The 14785-nt window shown below is 39.9% G+C and overlaps 1 protein-coding gene across 1 annotated transcript; it reads right to left on the reverse strand.

Moving 5' to 3' along the window:
* Positions 1 to 965: 965 nt before the first annotated feature.
* On the reverse strand, positions 966 to 12113 carry LOC134861960 (dysbindin-A-like). The gene is made up of 10 exons (XM_063879587.1): positions 11933 to 12113; positions 10418 to 10471; positions 9698 to 9748; positions 9391 to 9451; positions 7148 to 7280; positions 6136 to 6268; positions 5818 to 5840; positions 4628 to 4774; positions 2434 to 2571; positions 966 to 1843 (listed from the first exon to the last, which is right to left on the reverse strand). Exons 1-10 carry the CDS (start codon positions 11986 to 11988, stop codon positions 1590 to 1592), a joined length of 1050 nt encoding a protein of 349 aa, XP_063735657.1. The 5' UTR covers positions 11989 to 12113; the 3' UTR covers positions 966 to 1589.
* Between the last annotated feature and the right edge of the window lie 2672 nt (positions 12114 to 14785).

Raw genomic sequence — 14785 nt, forward strand, 5'->3', positions numbered from 1 at the left:
CCGTTTGTATATTCGTTGGGGTTGCAATGATCCGTTTTTATTGAAAGTGTTTCAAACAGCACTCTCAAAGACTTTGGACTTTTAACCTCTATGAAAGAGGATTTCTTTGTGTAAAGGATATCACATGATAATATTGTAATCACTTTTCAGTCTTTACTAATCAGCTATTTCTAATAATCATTACAATTATTATGTGATTACTTTTATTTCTAGAATGTCTACTCTTTTTCAAAAATGGAAATGATGCCTGGTAATGGCATTTCAGAGAGAAATATACTTGTTAAGCCAGCACATATTAAATGAGTTTACATTTATTCCACATCACACAGCTTTAAACTTCAAATGTCAACACCTACACTAAAAAAACCTACTTTCTTCTCACTTAATAGTATATGGTCAGAAGTGTGTGTAAAACCTCCACACATTACGTGTCTATGTGATAACTGAACATGTGATTTGGTACAAATTCAAGTGCTCTGTATCTGCAGGTGTCATGCACAAGGACATAGTGGAACAGGGGCCTGCTGCTACTGTGGAAAATATCAGTTTTCTGAGACATTGTTTTCATGATGTTGCCACAAGTTCACAGACAGATGTTGGTTTCACATAGAGGGATAATGTACTTTGAATTGCCTTGTGTTGAAAGGTGCTATATAAATAAACTTAACTTTTTGCAACTAAATGGCAGTATTGTCTTTGTCTAGGTTTTAAGATATCCTAGAGAAAGATGTATTCTGCTTCTGCAACTTTTCCTTCCTTTGCTTGGCTATACACAGCTAACAATGCTAATCAGGGGACAGAATGTTAATGGAGCCGTGTTTCCTAAAGAAAACTGACATCGTTTTTGGAACTAAGCCTGGACTCCACTTGTTGCCTGTGAGTCTTGCTTTGTATTTTTTACTTTTGAAGAAACTTAGCCAGGTTGTTAACAGAGTTCTAGGAATAATCTTGACGAGACAAAGGTACAAGATATAAAGAGATATCTTTTTATTGAATGGGTGAAGAGACAAATACAGACCAAGGTTTTTGTGTTTCAAAAGTCGACCTTTAGGATTTTAAACACAGCTGTTTCAGTATGATATTTTTGGAGTAGACGATTATGATATCTCAGGTTGGCAGGGTCATTTTATTGTAGCTTTTCACGAACGATATAAAATATCACCAACCTAATAAATTAAGAATTGTTGACTGCCAGTTTGGAGATCAGTCAGTCTGTCGCCCACTCTCTTCTTATAAATGAAGTTGGTGTGTCGAGAAGTCCTGTGGCTTACAGAGCATCTTTATTGTGATTTCAATGTGTTTAACGGTGTCATCCCAACTGCCTTACTGCTCATGTTGTACGGTGGAACCAGCTGCACCATCTACAGTATGGTCTCTGTAGCTTGCTTTCTGGAAGAGGCTTTAAACCAAATGATAGAAAGGATAGATTTGTCTTTGTGTTTTGTTATCAAATGTTCAGAAAGCAGTGTCTGATTCAGAGAGTGCTGGCTCATTTTGCTGCAGAGAGGAGCTATGACAAGTCAGAGCAGAGGGGGACAGTAGTTAGTGATGCATAGTAATCAAGAAGTTTTAAGGGCCTGTTTGCGAAGTTACCCAGATGGCAGGTCCTCTGCAGGGTCACTCTCATCAGAGCCCCTTAATGTGCCAATGTCCTGCAAAGCAACCAGGGACATGTCCGGCTGAACGTCTTCCTCATCTGACTGCACCAGAGGCTTGTCGTTCCCCTCACTGGCAGCCTCTTCCTCTTCCTGCTCCCACTCTGCAGCCTGGTTCTTTGTGGGAGGAGCTTGTATCATTTGGCTTTTCATTTCAGATTCAGAAGAGAAGGACTCTAGATCTGGACCTGCGACAGAAGACGACTAAAGCTTAATATTCTTGTAAAAGAATCCTTTCAGTTCAAGCCTGTGGGGTACAATCACACATCAGTTGGATCAGCTTCAGGCCCTTTCTCCAGGGGAGGTTGGTATTATATTCTTTATTTTATGCTCTTTGATTTTTATACATGCGATAATGTAGAACCATTGACCTGCTGTTTTCACTGTACTCTTTCCTCCTCCAATCATTTTTCACCCTATCTTGAGAGAAGATGTATATGTAATATCTAAGATAGTGTCTGATGTGAACACACAACAACCAGTAGCTAAAGAGCTAATGGCCAAAAAATGCTACATAATTACACCTACATACACCAGGTGGCCGGTAACACAAAAATAAAAGCTGTTCTGTTGTTCGATGCTAGCTTCTTCAGCAAGATGTTTTTCTGCTCAAAAAGTAATAAAAAGGTAGCTTTAAAAGGTTTAACAATATAAGATACCATTATCTACAATATCTGCCTGCCTTGAGGCTTCAGAATCAGAGTTCTTTTCCTTATCCCGCAGCAGGGACATTCACTAAAGCCTTTGGAGGCCTGTAGAGAAAGTGTGTTGGGGTTACCTGAGGTCAGAGAGGATCCTGTGCTGATATCATCACCAGTGGAGTTAAGGAAGTCATCCAAAGCCTCCTGGTCTGATATGTTAGTGACTGTCATCTGATCCAGAACACGTACGTCTGTTCCTGCTGGCTCTGCTGGCTCTGAGCACACACACAGCCACACACATGGCATATAAGCTTTTATTTTTGAATTTGTTTTATGTCTTTTAAATATTTATGTTGCATTGCTGAGGAACCGGTGGCATAAGTATATGACATCAAACCTTTGAAACTTGAAATAAGTACACACAGCCTGGGCAGCCATGTCCAAAAAATAACTAACCCCTAACACCGGGGTCGTTTCCATTCACTGAATTTCAAGTTTTTTTCATCATTGCATGTCAACATGAGACACTTTATTCTTGCCTCTCTTTTATGTGTTTTTAAAACCTATTGTTAGAACAGTGCCACCCTCTGTGTGACAGGTGGGCAACCTGTGGAAAAGACACCATCAGGGACAGTGTTTTAACTGTTTATGTTTCGAAGTTATACAAGCCTACAAATAGAGAGAAAGAAAGTAAGGACCAACTAAATTGTTTATTATTCCATTGTAATTTTGCCTCTTTTGTTTAAATTTGCTTTGACTATTATAAAGGCCTGTTTTCTTCGTTATCTGTGTGAAAAAGTGTGTTATTTTTATCTGAGTAAACCCATGGCGCAATACCTTCACCATCAAAACAAGTCAACAACAATGTAAGTAAAACAAATATAAACAAGAGGAAACACATTAGAAATGTCTGTTTAAGGTGTTTAGTGGCTTGATGGAAAAATAAAGAAGGAACCCACGACAGTAACAGTCCTTAAACTTGAGTAAAGGTTCTGATCTGCCTAAGATTCTTAAAGGTCCCCTATTATGCAAAATGCACTTTTTGATGTCTTGTATACATAAATATGTGTCCCCGGTGGGTAAGGAGACTCAAAAAGTGTCCTCCTTACCCACATCACTAAAAACGGGGGGTACAAACGAGCTGATCCAGATTTACTTCGGTTATGACGTCATATTGGAAATGTGGGCTGGCTTTACATTGAACTCCTGGCAACGTCCCGTCCACGTGACACGTCCCAACCTATCGTCCCCCATATACAGTCGCTAGCTGAATCCCCTCCGCAGCATGTGTGTGTGTGTGTGTGTGTGTGTGTGTGTGTGTGTGTGTGTGTGTGTGTGTGTGTGTGTGTGTGTGTGTTCAGCAGGAGGGAGTTAAGGCCATATATGGTTCAACGTCGATGCAACGCAAGGTATTTTACGGACCCGTTGCGTCGTTGCGGGCCCTCCTTGCGTCGTTGCGTGCACCTCCCAAAAACTGTAACCTTGCGTTGAGGCGACGCAGCCGTAAGGGCTGTGATTGGTCCGCTAAAATGACAAACCTCATTTCCGTCATTTCACTTTTCCCCAGTTTTCAATTCCTACAATCCACAAAGAACGCCATTTAAAAAAAACCTAGAATGGACCAAGCAGAAGAACGTCTGGTAAACAAATACAATGAGCAACGATGATTGACGTCAAATGAATCTTAGTCAGTCTTTACAAAAAACATTGAGCCCCTACCGTAGTGGCGATGAACTATGCAGAACGCAGAACTATAAATGTTCACGGCTGCGCGTGGTCGTTGCGTTATGTCGACGTTGAACCATAAATAAGCCTTTAGAGTTGTTGTATCAAATACATATAATGTCTCCGTTCTAGTGGTAAACACTGAGAAGTGTTTCAGAAATAATGCTGGATGTGGTTTGGAACATAATATGGCGTTTAGTCATGGCAGCGTTTAGCTGAGTATCTCCGTTAGACACTTCTCTCTTCACAGAGAGCAGCATGACGCTCCAAAGGGGCGTGGCCAGCAGCAGCTAGTTCATTTAAAGCTACAGTCACAGAATCAGCACTTCAGGAACAGGGCTGAAATAGAGGGGGATGAGGCATGCTGCAATGGGTGATCTGTTTGGTATTTTGAGCAAAACACTTGCAAGTTTTGTATAGATATTGCCCTACAATATATTGTTAAAATATAGCATAATATGAGACCTTTAAAGCTCCATCCTACTGTGGATGAATACAACGCATATCCATGCATCTCTTAAATTGCCTTAAAATCTCCACTTCTCCACTGATCTGCTCTTTCTGCTTTGGGTCTGATCATTAAAAGAGGTACTCTGTGTGGCGTACCTCTGTGCTGCAGGTATCCGGTGGAGAGGTATTGCTGCACGTCTTGGTTAAAGGCTTCCTCGTACACTTTCTGTCGTTCTTTCAGTTTCTGCTTCATGGCCTGCTCCAGCTCTGCCACCTTCTGAGCATGCTCAGAGTTCAGTTCAACTGCAAACAGAAGACACGTTAGTCCTCTAATCTTTTACTTCATTACATTTTCTGATGCAGATGTTTTACTTTTTACTTCAATACATTTATTTTACATATTGAGTTACTTTGCAGATTCAAGGTTTTTTGGTTATTATTACAAAAATCTAAACGCATTAAATTATAAATTAAGCCACCGAGTAATAATAAAGTCATTTAAAGGTGCCATAGAAAGCATCTATCTGGTATTTTAAATTGTTCTCTGATGTCTACAAAGAAGGTATATAATTTTGGTTGATCCAAAAAATGTCCAGATGTGGTTTTACAGACCCATTTACAACCCTATGATTTGGTCCTAGAATGAAACAAGCTGAATGGCCTTATTTGGGGCTCATTTAAATAATTATGACGAGCTCTGCTCTGATTGGCTGGTTTACAAGGAGCAACCCATGGCTGCCTCAGAGCCCACAGAAATTGGATTGGAGAGCAACGTTATGGAGTGGTAAGTGTTAGCCTTAGTGTTTCCAGCAGCTGGTGTATGCAAATGTTGGGGCTGGACTACCGTGTGTTACGTCACACACAGGGATTGTTGTAATTCACCCGTTTTACCGCTGTGATATGCATATTAATGATTTGCACGTGAAGGAGGAAACAATGGTGCTTAAGGTTCACGGTATGTCAGTTCCATGTACCGAACTCTCCTTATTCAACTATGCCCAGGTAAATACAGTTTTCCATTCTATAGCACCTTAAAATAAACCCCACCTTAACCAAGTGCCACATTGAAGTAATGAACACATGAATGCAACAATACTTTTCTACAAATCATTTAAAACACATGGTGCTTTAACTGGCTATTTTGCATATCGAGTACTTTTACTTTTGGTACTTAAAGTATTTTTTAATGCTAATACTTTTACTTCAGTACACTCTTAAATGCAGAACTTTTACTTGTTATTGAGTATTTTCACACTGTAGTAGTGCTACTTTTACTTAAGTAAGTAAAGTAAAGAGTAATCCTTCCACCTCTGGTAATCCCTGATTAGACTACAGCAGCATCTCACCTTCCAGCGCCTCCACCTCCTTCCTGTTACAACACAAACAGCTTAGCATTATCTTACAGTATTTTCTGGCTAAAAAAAACACTTTATCCATCCAGGAAAACAACTAAATGTGTTTATTTCATTATGACCACAGCTTGTCACTTTGAGAAGTTATATGGAACACAAAAAAGGAAGTCTGACAAAGTTAGACAGCGTCTGACACTGGATGTAAAAACACTATTCAATGATACTCCGAAAGTGTTAAGTCAATAACTAGCGCACATTTATTAATTAGTAACCTCATAACACAGTGAATAATAAATCACCTGCAGGTCATACCTCTTCTTTTTCTTATATGCCTCTAGTTGGTTGATATGCTGCTGTTGCACAGTCTGCTGTTCAGACTGACAGCACAAAGTCTCCAGGTACACCAGCCTGCTCTCCATCTCCTCAAAGTCTCCCTCCAAATGAGCTACACACACCCCACACACACACATACACACACACACACACACACACACACACACACACGTTATTCAATAATTAAATGAAAAAAAATGATGAAATTACCTTTCATAATTATAACTAGAGTTTCAACAATTTCTTTAAAAAATGTGCAAATTGTTGGTTCATTTATATATATATATTTTTTGTATTCATTTAATATGTGGGGTTCCATATCTATCTTAGTGCAGGATGTCAATTCAGAATTCTTAAAGCTATACAGGTAGCACATTGTGGTGGAAAGTAACCAAGTACATTTACTCAAGTATTGAACATTTGTATTTGTTTTTTACTAATGTATTACTATTTTATGGTACTATATAAATCTACTGCACTACATTTTGAAGGGAAACATTGTACACACTTCATTACATTTATTTAACTGCTATAGTTTTTAACACAGAAAACAGTGATCAAATTATCAAATATAATGCATCGTTATGTATTAAAAAGGGGATTTCAGTTTTACTTCTGATGGTTTGTGTAAGGATATAACATACTTGTGAAATGATTAAGTTGTTAATTTCAACAGAGGATCTGAAGGCCTGAAATATATAATTACTTCTGTCTTGCTGCACATGATGATAACTTCAATGATTATCTAGTGTGCGCAAGATAAAAACAATTAAAAAGCACTGAATGAAGCACACAATACTAATTAACTTTTCCTCCAGTAAAATTTGGATTGCAGGACTTGAACTTGTATCAGAGTATTTTTAAACTGTGGAGTCGTTACTTTAACTTAAGTGAAGGATCTGAGTGCTTCTTCTACCACTGCTGAAGTCCACTGTCCGACATTATCTGCAGGCATCGGTGACAGCCTTTATTATACAGGAAGGAAACACACCGATGTTAGCAGTGATGGCGTCCAGATCGCTGATGAAGGCCGGCACAATCTGCAGCTGCTCCTGCAGCTGAGTCAGAGCCGCTCTCTTTCTCTCCCAGTGTGCAGACAGCATCACTATGTCTCCATCTACTGCCTAACACACACACACACACACACACACACACACACACACACACACACACACACACACACACACACACACACACACACACACACACACACACACACACACACACACACACACACACACACACACACACACACACACACACACACACACACACACACACACACACACACACACACACACACACACACACACACTTTGTTTTTTACATCTGTGACTTTCAGTATTGCAATACATGGTACAAGTGTTTGTCTACGACTTTAAAATCCATGCTGCTCCACCAGTTGAAAATCGTCTCTAAGATTGTAGGTCAACCCTGTGGGAGACTATGAATCATCTGACCATAACACCATAGTCAGATTGTCTCCAACCAGGTTCTGAACAATTAATAGAATTGTAACCATTGAATCAGAGATACAGGGTCCAACAATTTATTAAATATAAAATGAATGCACTCCTTTGTGCACAAGTCAATCTTCAAACTAAATACACCGTTAAATCCCCGGTCAAATGTATGTTAGAGGGTCTTGAACAAGATGTCTTTTCAGTGATTGTAATGTTATGTTAAATGTCTGTTTTTTTGTATCGTGTCTCAATATTTTTCCTGGTTTGATAGATTTGATCTGACAATAAAGCATTATCGTATTGTTCAACTCCAATAACAATAAATTCCCTTCTGCATCATGTTTTTTTTTTACCAGCTACTTTGTTAAGCAGCTACCAATTTCTGTACTCACAGCTTCAGTTACTGACATTGGCAGCTCCTGTGAGTGAAAGTCTGCTGTTTTTAATCAGGCTGGAGTATCAGCTGATGTCCAGTTGTGCCTAGCTATAACTCGTTTCAACAGCATGGAACTCTGCGGGACACCTTTTCTGAAATCCTGTTGTTTTATGGCTGTGATGATTATTCATCACTATTATTTGATCAGCGATTCACTTTCTCATGCGATAGATCTATCATGATATATAAAATGTAGGTAAAAAGTCTCTAGGTCCACATGGGTGACTTCACATGTCTTGTTCTGTCTGAGCAAAGCAGCACATCCTTTCCAGAGCTAGAAGACTTAGCAATTAGCAAACTGTAATTTAAATTGTATGTTGATTCTCTAAAGTTACATATATTTTTTCATCACAATTCAGGAGTCAATTCAACTCTAGCTTATTTTGTCACACCAAGTAGAAGCAGCATTGTGTTTTAATGCTCAACATATGTGGAATAAACTCCAAGAAAACTGCATGTCCGCTGCAACTCTCACTGCTTTTGAATCAAGGCTGAAGGCTTCTCCATGTACAGTGAAGGAAATAAGTATTTGATCCCCTGCCGATTTTGAAAATTAAAAGTCTATACTTTCATGGTAGGTTTATTTTAACAGAGAGACAGAATACCAAAAACAAATCCAGAAATGTACATTAAGAAAAATATATAAATTGATTTGCGTTTAATCTTCGGAAATAAGTATTTGATCCCCTTGCAACCAACAAGAATTCTGGCTCCCACGGACCGGTTAAGTAAGTCCTCTCGCTTTAAGAAATTACTCCTGATGTCAACTCTTTACCTGGGTAAAAGACACCTGTCCACAGTCAATGAATCAGATTACAACATCTCCACCGAGGGCAAGACCAGAGACAGGTCTGGTGATCATGGTGGAACTAATGTCTATGGACATCAGGGACAAGAATGTAGATGTGTACATTTCTGGATTTTCTTTTTGATATTCTGTCTGTCACTGTTAGAATAAATCTACCATTAAAATTAAAGACTGTTCAGTTCTTTGTAAGAGGGCCAACTAACAAAATCGGCAGGGGATCAAATACTTATTTCCTTCACTGTACTTGTCTCATTTGATTTAAGCTTTTTTATTTTTTATTATACTAACTCTTAAATCGTCATTTTTTATTTTACTTAGTTATTTTATAATGTGTTTCTTTTGAAGGCTGCCTTAAGCTTTTGATTTTTTTTGTAAAGCTCTTTGAATTGCGTTGATGTTGAAGTGTGCTGTATAAATAAACCTGACTTGTCTAAAATCCTGTGTGAAGTCTGTTTCTGTACAGAGTCAATCATTTATGGTGTCTGAAGAAGTGAGTGAGAGTGTGTGATCAGTGTGTGTGATCCTACCTCTGCAGCCTGAGCACAGTCCTTAGTTCTTCTGTGGAGCAGAAACCAGCTCTCCTCATACCTGCAGGAACACAGAATACAGAAACACCTCAGGTGAGTGAGTGTGTGTGAGTGTGTGTGTGTGTGTGTGTGTGTGTGTGTGTGTGTGTGTGTGTGTGTGTGTGTGTGTGTGTGTGTGTGTGTGTGTGTGTGTGTGTGTGTGTGGTCATATAGTGTAAGGTGTGTTTGTACAGTTGTGTCTGTGCTGTGATGCCTGTAGGTGTGCAAGGGCCTGTGCGTGTGTGCATGTGTGTGTGTGTGTGTGTACCTGCTGAGGATGTCCAGTCCAGCACTGAAATGAGGAAGGCTTTCTTCAAACCTGAACAACAAGCAGGAGGAATAAGTGAGTGATGGAAAGAATCACACGTAGATTATGGATGATTTCGTATTTCATAGCTGTGACCTAAGCTAAGCTAACTGACATCACTGTTTTAAACAACTAAACAAACAGTTCAGGCTCTTCAAAACCTATTTTATTTATTTATAGTAAAGTAGAGTCCTGTTGTCTTCCTCTGAAAAACATCCACCAGCAACAACATGATTGGCTCTTTGGTCGGCGGGTAGTGTTCTGTTTCTCTGAAGGTATCGGTGGATTGGAAAGCAACGTTAAGGTGAATACCACCACATACTGTTTCACAGTGTGGATGCTGCACATGAAGGCAATCTGGTCTTGTATTATTGAATACTAATTGATTGACTGTTGACATACTAATATAATATACATTTTTAAATGTTTGGTTGTTGCATCCCTAACTGTATTACTACTACTCCATGTTTTGTAAGAAATTATACAGATTGTGACTGCAAGATGGACTTTCGGCTTTGTTTTGACACAAACACACACACACACACACACACACACACACACACACACACACACACACACACACACACACACACACACACACACACACACACACACACACACACACACACACACACACACACACACACACACACACACACACACACACACACACACACACACCTGGGTCTTCTCCTGACTTTGGGGTCTCTTGATTTGTCTCCAAGGGTCTTGAAACTGGAGGAAAGGAAAGAGGAGAGAAGTGAATACAATAAAGCAGGGATGTACACATGTCTTTGAACACAAGAACACTAGTTTTTCATGGAATTGAAAATGCACTCTTAATATAGTGCTTTTTAAGAAATGGTCTACAGTATGTTTCTCATTAAACAAGGCCAACGCATGGCAGTGAGCTTTTATCCGGGTGTGGCACTTGATACACAGACAGAAAGAGCCTCTGAGCTAAAGCTGCCCATGTTGTTTACTACAATGTGCATGTGACCCAGGTATGAATGAAGTTAGTCCACTCACCCCAAAAGACCTACATACAGTATATTCAGTTTAGTAGCACATTTATTCAAGTACTGTACTTAAGTACATGTTTTACATACTTGTACTTTATCAAGTATTTCAATTTTTGCTGCTTTGTACTTTTACTCCACTACATGTACCTAATCCCTTTAGTTTCTTTACAGATTTGGATTAATGATGTGAAATATAATCAACTCTTAAATCAGACTTTAGTTCCACCTGGAGTAAATTCCGCAGCTACCCTGCAGTATACAAGGTCATTAAAATGTTTGTATTATTTCTTTAACCTGTGTGAATCTGTACTCTCCTGTTTTTCACTCTGTGTTCCTGTTTTAACTCCTGAATTTCCCCACAGGGACAAATAAATCCATCTTATTTTATCTTATCTTAAAACTAGCTGCACCTTTACCAGCTGTGATAAACACTGTAATGCATCAATAATCATTATCAAAACATAAACAACATACACCATTATGCATAATGAGTCATTTAACATTCAGTACTTGAAGTTTATTTTGATGAGAATACTTTTCTACTTTTACTGGAGGAACATTTTGAATGCAGGACTTTTACTGTGACAGAGTATTCCTACACTCTGGTACTTCTACTTTTACTCAAGTCCATTATGTTCTTCTCCCACCTCTGGGTAGCACATATAGCACAATGTCAGAAGGTCTATCCCTACACTCAAGTTTTTGTATGAAAGTATCTGTTTGAGTTTTACATTATGATTAACAATAGGGACTTTGACAGTCAGACGGTAAGCGAAATACAATTTCCGGTTTTCTTTGCGTGTTTTTAATAAACAGCTACATTTGTTTTTCATCTTTATTAATCCTTGTTTGCAGACTGGATGTGGACTAACACTGGGTTTGTGTTCAACGTTAAAGAGGAAAAAACTCATCACATGACTGTCAGCTGAGCTGTCAGCAGCAGCTACACTAGCACCGAGCTAGATAGCATGAAACACTGCGACATGTAATGTAGTACAGTTAAACTGACGTGAAAAATAAATGTCACAAACTACTTGTTTAAATCAGGGAAATACGTGCTATATGTCAAGTGCTAGCACATATGGTAAAGCTAACCATATAACGCTATCTGAGGCAGGAGGTTATCTCAGCTAGCTAAGCAGAGAGGAACGGCATGTGAGAACAAACGACCAACCCCGTAGTGAAATCTTGCTGGACCATGTGGAGTCTTTCTCTGAAGTTTTCAAACATGATTCCTCCCAGATAATTTCAAGTTTCTCATGAAAGAGCTTTAAGTTGCTGTCACACTGCTACTGCTGCTGCACAGGGAGCTGTTCTTCTTCTGTGGGTTTAATGGCTGATCGCAACCAACTTTAAGGTGTATACCGCCACCTACCGTACAAGAGTGTGTAACATCATGTCTTTTACCCTTTCTTAAATTCTACTCACCAGCCTTGTGTCATTTAAAAAAGTAAAGAGAGCCTTCCTGGTGACTCTTACCCCTCTCCATCTGTTCCCAGTATCCCCATTAAATCCCACTCCCTCCCCGCCTCTTGGACTTTATCATGTAACCTTTCTCTTTCTACTGCATACATGGCACAGTGAAATATGATATGTTCAACTTTTTCTTTCACTCCACAGTTCCCACACTTGTCACTATTCCTTTTCCCAAGTACGAACATGGTGCCATTTAAACCTGTGTGATACAATCTGAGTCTTGTTATGATGATTTCCTCCTTTCTGTTCCTTTCTTTGTAGTTCTTTGTTATCACTGACTTTTGTATTTTATGTTAACCCTTTCTTTTATGGTCTTCCTCCCACCTTTTCTGCCATATCTCCATTCCTTTCTTCTTAATCACTGCTTTTCCTTCTCTTTTTCCGAGTGGAACTGGTACTGCTATTTCACTTTGTAGTGCCCCTTTTGCTAGTTTATCAGCACACTCATTCTCTTTCCGCCCCTCGTGCGCTGGTACCCAACGGAACTGTACATCCATGCCACCTCTGTGAAGTCTTAGCAAACTATGGTACAGTTCAATGATTAAATCTTCTCTGACAGATGTTACTGACTGTATGCTTTCCAACACGGCCATTGAATCTGTGCATACCACCACCCTATCTGGTCTGACCTCTTCGACCTACTGTAACCAATAATGACTGCCACTATTTCTGCTGTATACACTGATAACTGATCAGATAGTGTTTTGGAAATAGATATTTGGAACTGAGGGACATACACACCAATTCCCACACACTCCTGTTTGTTCTTAGAATCATCTGTATATATTTTGAGATAACTGTAGTAGTTACAGGCAGTTGTTAGCTGGAGACTGTTTACCTCTGTGTGTGGTGATTTGTCCTGAGCTAAGTCTCTATTGTTATTCACAAAGTCGACAGTCATACACAGCAGGGTCTGAGAGAAGGAGTTTTCTGCAGGCGTATGGATATACAGCCCAATAATGTCTGTCTGGACCTCCCCTATACCACACTCTGACATCTTTACCATCACCTAAATGTAGGTACTGTGTGGCTGCAGAAGGACGTACTTGTATGCCTGTAAGTCTTAGCTCAGGAAGATAATAACAGCAGAGAACTTTTAATATTGACGAGAACGTTCACTCTCAAAACCGTTCCGGTATGGTACTGCACCTGGGGGGCGCTGGTGGGCCAGTGCAGAATGAATGTGGTCCTATGGAGCCCCACCCATAGATTCCTACATTTCTTTGGATATAATTTTTTTTAAAATCACTGCTATAGTTTTTTAAACATGGAATGGATAATCCTCACAAACGACACATAGCTAGTATTTTATATTCGCTTGATTTTGACTAAAATTAGGTTTTTGTAAATCGGATGACGTCATGCGTGATAAATTGCTTTACGGCACCTTGTGTCTCTCCAAAGCCCGTCTACGGAAAGCCCCTTCACTCTCTATTCACCCCCATTGTACCGAATTTGGCTGCAGTTCACCTAGGGGGCGATCGCGGGCGAGTGCAGAATACATGGACCCCTATGGAGCTAGGCGGCTAGCTACATCATTCTCCTAGCATATCGTCTACAAAATCCAAAATGCTACTGTGGTTTCCGAGAGGTCGACAGGGATTTTTCGTCAAAAGTGGAATAATCTGGGGGTCATAGCCTTTTGTTTTCTTACAGGTTGGGCAGTTGCGACCCAGGTTCTGCTAGCATCTGGCTAATGAAAGCCGATTGGTCAATGAAGAACTCACGACTGGTTACGACCGAAGAATACGCTTTGTGGTACCTGTCCACAGAACATCAACAACGCCAGAGAACTTTTAATATTGACGTATATTCCGTAGACGGGCTTTGGTCCCACGGAGCCAAATCAGCTGCGATCGTATGCAGCTGTTGCTGCGAGGGAAAGGAAAGGGAAGGAGAGACACAAGGTGCCGTAAAGCAATTTATCACGCATGACGTCATCCGATTTACAAAAACCTAATTTTAGTCAAAATCAAGCGAATATAAAATACTAGCTATGTGTCGTTTGTGAGGATTATCCATTCCATGTTTAAAAAACTATAGCAGTGATTTAAAAAAAAATTATATCCAAAGAAATGTAGGAATCTATGGGTGGGGCTCCATAGGACCACATTCATTCTGCACTGGCCCACCAGCGCCCCCCAGGTGCAGTACCATACCGGAACGGTTTTGAGAGTGAACGTTCTTGTCAATATTAAAAGTTCTCTGGTCTCTCCTTTCCCTCGCAGCAACAGCTGCATACGATCGCAGCTGATTTGGCTCCGTGGGACCAAAGCCCGTCTACGGAATATACGTCAATATTAAAAGTTCTCTGGCGTTGTTGATGTTCTGTGGACAGGTACCACAAAGCGTATTCTTCGGTCGTAACCAGTCGTGAGTTCTTCATTGACCAATCGGCTTTCATTAGCCAGATGCTAGCAGAACCTGGGTCGCAACTGCCCAACCTGTAAGAAAACAAAAGGCTATGACCCCCAGATTATTCCACTTTTGACGAAAAATCCCTGTCGACCTCTCGGAAACCACAGTAGTATTTTGGATTTTGTAGACGATA

The sequence above is a fragment of the Eleginops maclovinus genome, chromosome 3 (genome assembly GCF_036324505.1).
Source record: "Eleginops maclovinus isolate JMC-PN-2008 ecotype Puerto Natales chromosome 3, JC_Emac_rtc_rv5, whole genome shotgun sequence".
NCBI lineage: Eukaryota > Metazoa > Chordata > Actinopteri > Perciformes > Eleginopidae > Eleginops > Eleginops maclovinus.